The 2,619-nt window shown below is 37.4% G+C and overlaps 1 protein-coding gene across 1 annotated transcript; it reads left to right on the top strand.

Moving 5' to 3' along the window:
• Positions 1–1,992: 1,992 nt before the first annotated feature.
• Positions 1,993–2,619, top strand: LOC113306437. The gene has a single exon (XM_026555374.1). The coding sequence runs from the start codon at positions 1,993–1,995 to the stop codon at positions 2,617–2,619; it is 627 nt and encodes a 208-aa protein (XP_026411159.1).

The raw sequence follows: 2,619 nt of genomic DNA, 5'->3' as shown, positions 1-2,619 counted from the left end.
AAGGCCTTATTAGGCAGAGATTAGATAGAGTCATAGCCTCTCCATATTGGTGTCTAATTTTCCAGAATGCGGGAGTTCTCCATTTGCCTAGAATCTCAAGTGACCATGCACTGATTCTTCTCAACACCTGCAGGAGTGTTCTACGAAAGCCTCCTTCATATAGATTAGAGGCCTATTGGTGTTCGCACCCGGATTTCCTAAAAGTGGTTTTAGAATCCTGGAATATCAATCTTTCGGATGATCTGCTTCAAAACCTCAGCGCTTTAGAAACTTTCTTGAAGAGCTGGAGCAGAAATAAAATAGGCTGCATTATCAACAAAATCAACAGCTTGAAGAAATCTTTACTTCAACTTCAGAGTTTGATACCGACTCCAGCAATTCTTCAAAAGGATAAAAGGGTTTCTGAACAATTAAATGATTACATCACTATGAGTGCGACTTATTGGGAGCAGCATATGAAGCAGGTGTGGTTAAACACAGGAGATAAAAACACTAAACAGTTTCATTTGTCAGTGCAACAACGAAGGAAAAAGAACAATATTACTCAGCTAAAAAATGAGACAAATTCTGGGTTAACAAATCCGGATGAAATAGCTAATGAATTGGTATCGTTTTTCAAATTATTATTCCAAGAGGATGTTAACATAAGAACTCCTTCAAATATTCAAGGCTCTGAATTCAGTGTGAATATACTGGAAAACAACTCAATCTCGGAGATCCCTTCTAGTGATGTTATCTGGAATGTTGTAAAGAAAATGAATTCGTTTGGATCTCCTGGTCCAGACGGATTTCCAGTGGTGTTCTATAAGAAGTGCTGGACAATTGTTTGGGCAGATACAACTCAGTATATTCAAAAAATCTTTGCTTCTGGCATAATTCCAAGTAATCTAAATCAAACCCATATTAGTCTTGTCCCAAAGATTAAAAACCCTTCCACTGCAGTAGATTTTCGACCAATTTCATTGTGTAATGTGTTGTACAAGTTTGTAAAATTTTGGCTAATAGAATTAGTCAGTTTCTGAGTTCTTTTATATCATGGTCACAAAATGCTTTTGTTAAGAATAGACAGATTACGGATAATGTGGTGATTGCTAAAGACATATCTCATTCTATGAACAAATCTAAATCCAAACAAGGTTTTTTTGCTCTTATATTGGATATATCTAAAGCATATGATAGGGTTTCTTGGTCTTTCTTAAATTTTATGCTGCACCAAATGGGTATTCATGATCATTCACATAACCTGATAATGAACTGTGTAACGTCTTCAACTTTTTCGATCCTTCTGAATGGTGCTCCATATGGGAATTTTAATAGTGGAAAGGGATTACGTCAAGGCTTTCCTCTTTCACCGTCTCTGTTTATCATTTGTTCTCAAGAACTATCTCTCTTGACGGCAAAGTCTGAAGATGAAAGCATATACAGTAGCCTATACAGTGGTTATCAGATTAATTGTCGAGCTCCAATCATCAGTCATCTAATGTTTGCCGATGATTTATTCTTCTTCTGGAAAAATTCAGATTCGAATGTGCAGCAACTCAAGAGATTTTTGGATACTTATTCACTTCAACAAAGGCTGTACATCTTTTTTCAGAGGGAGAACTATACAGACGTTAGGTGTTAAGGAAATTCATAAAGAAGAGAAGTATTTGGGGACATTGTTGTTGGTTCATAGGGTCTGGAAAGACCGTACAAGTTTGGAAAGATCCATGGATTCCAAATCTGCCAGGCTTTAGACCTAATATGCTGCATAATTTGTCAACACAAGTGACGTGGGTCTCAGATCTTTTTATTCAGGGTCAAAAAACTTGGAATGTAGAGTTATTATTGGAGTTATTCCCGCTGGATCAAGTTGATCTCATATCCCAAATATATATTCCGCAAGATGAGGATATCCAAGACAAGTTAATATGGTTGAAAACTTCTTCAGGGCAGTTTACTACAAAATCGTGTTACAAACTACTTTCGGATTCCACCCCAGCAACCTCATCAATGGGAGAATTTCCTTGGAAGCAGTTTTGGAAACAGATTAAAATTCTGCCAAAGATCCAGAATTTTGTATGGAAAGTGCTCCAAGACGGAATTGCAGTTTATGAAAATCTCAGAAAATACAATCCCAGTGTTCAAATTACTTGTCCTATGTGTGGAACAACTGAGGAGTCGGTTCTACATCTTTTCTTCAACTGTCAGTTTGCTCTGGAAGTCTATCATGCTAGTACGATATTGATTGAAACTCAGGGAAATTCTGTAATGGATATAATTAGTCATTGGCTGGAGTACCCTGATCAAGGAATCATGCTGAATTTAGGTGGTTGCTTATTATGGAATATCTGGAAGACAAAGAACGATTTGGTTTTTAGCAATATTCAGATTGCATTTGGTCCCTGTATCCGCAAATCTCTGGAGGATGCTCTGAATTTCTGCTCGGAGATACAGGTTAATCAATTCGATACTGCAGTTTGGGAACTTCCACCTTCAACGTTTGTGAAGATTAATGTGGATGCAGCTTACAGTGATGGTAAAGGTGCAGTGGCAGCAGTACGGTGGATTCTTTTGGTAATTATCTGGGATGTGGAGCATTATGTTTTGATACATTCTCTGCAACAGTGGCAGAAGTGA

This window comes from Papaver somniferum, chromosome 8 (assembly GCF_003573695.1).
Source record: "Papaver somniferum cultivar HN1 chromosome 8, ASM357369v1, whole genome shotgun sequence".
In the NCBI taxonomy this organism is placed as follows: Eukaryota; Viridiplantae; Streptophyta; class Magnoliopsida; order Ranunculales; family Papaveraceae; genus Papaver; species Papaver somniferum.
The sequence above is the reverse complement of the archived record's forward strand: the minus strand, read 5'-3'. Positions and strand labels throughout refer to the sequence as shown.

Excerpts from the sequence above, each read along its gene's own strand:
- LOC113306437 (XM_026555374.1), top strand. The coding sequence starts at position 1,993 with ATGGGAGAATTTCCTTGGAAGCAGTTTTGGAAACAGATTAAAATTCTG.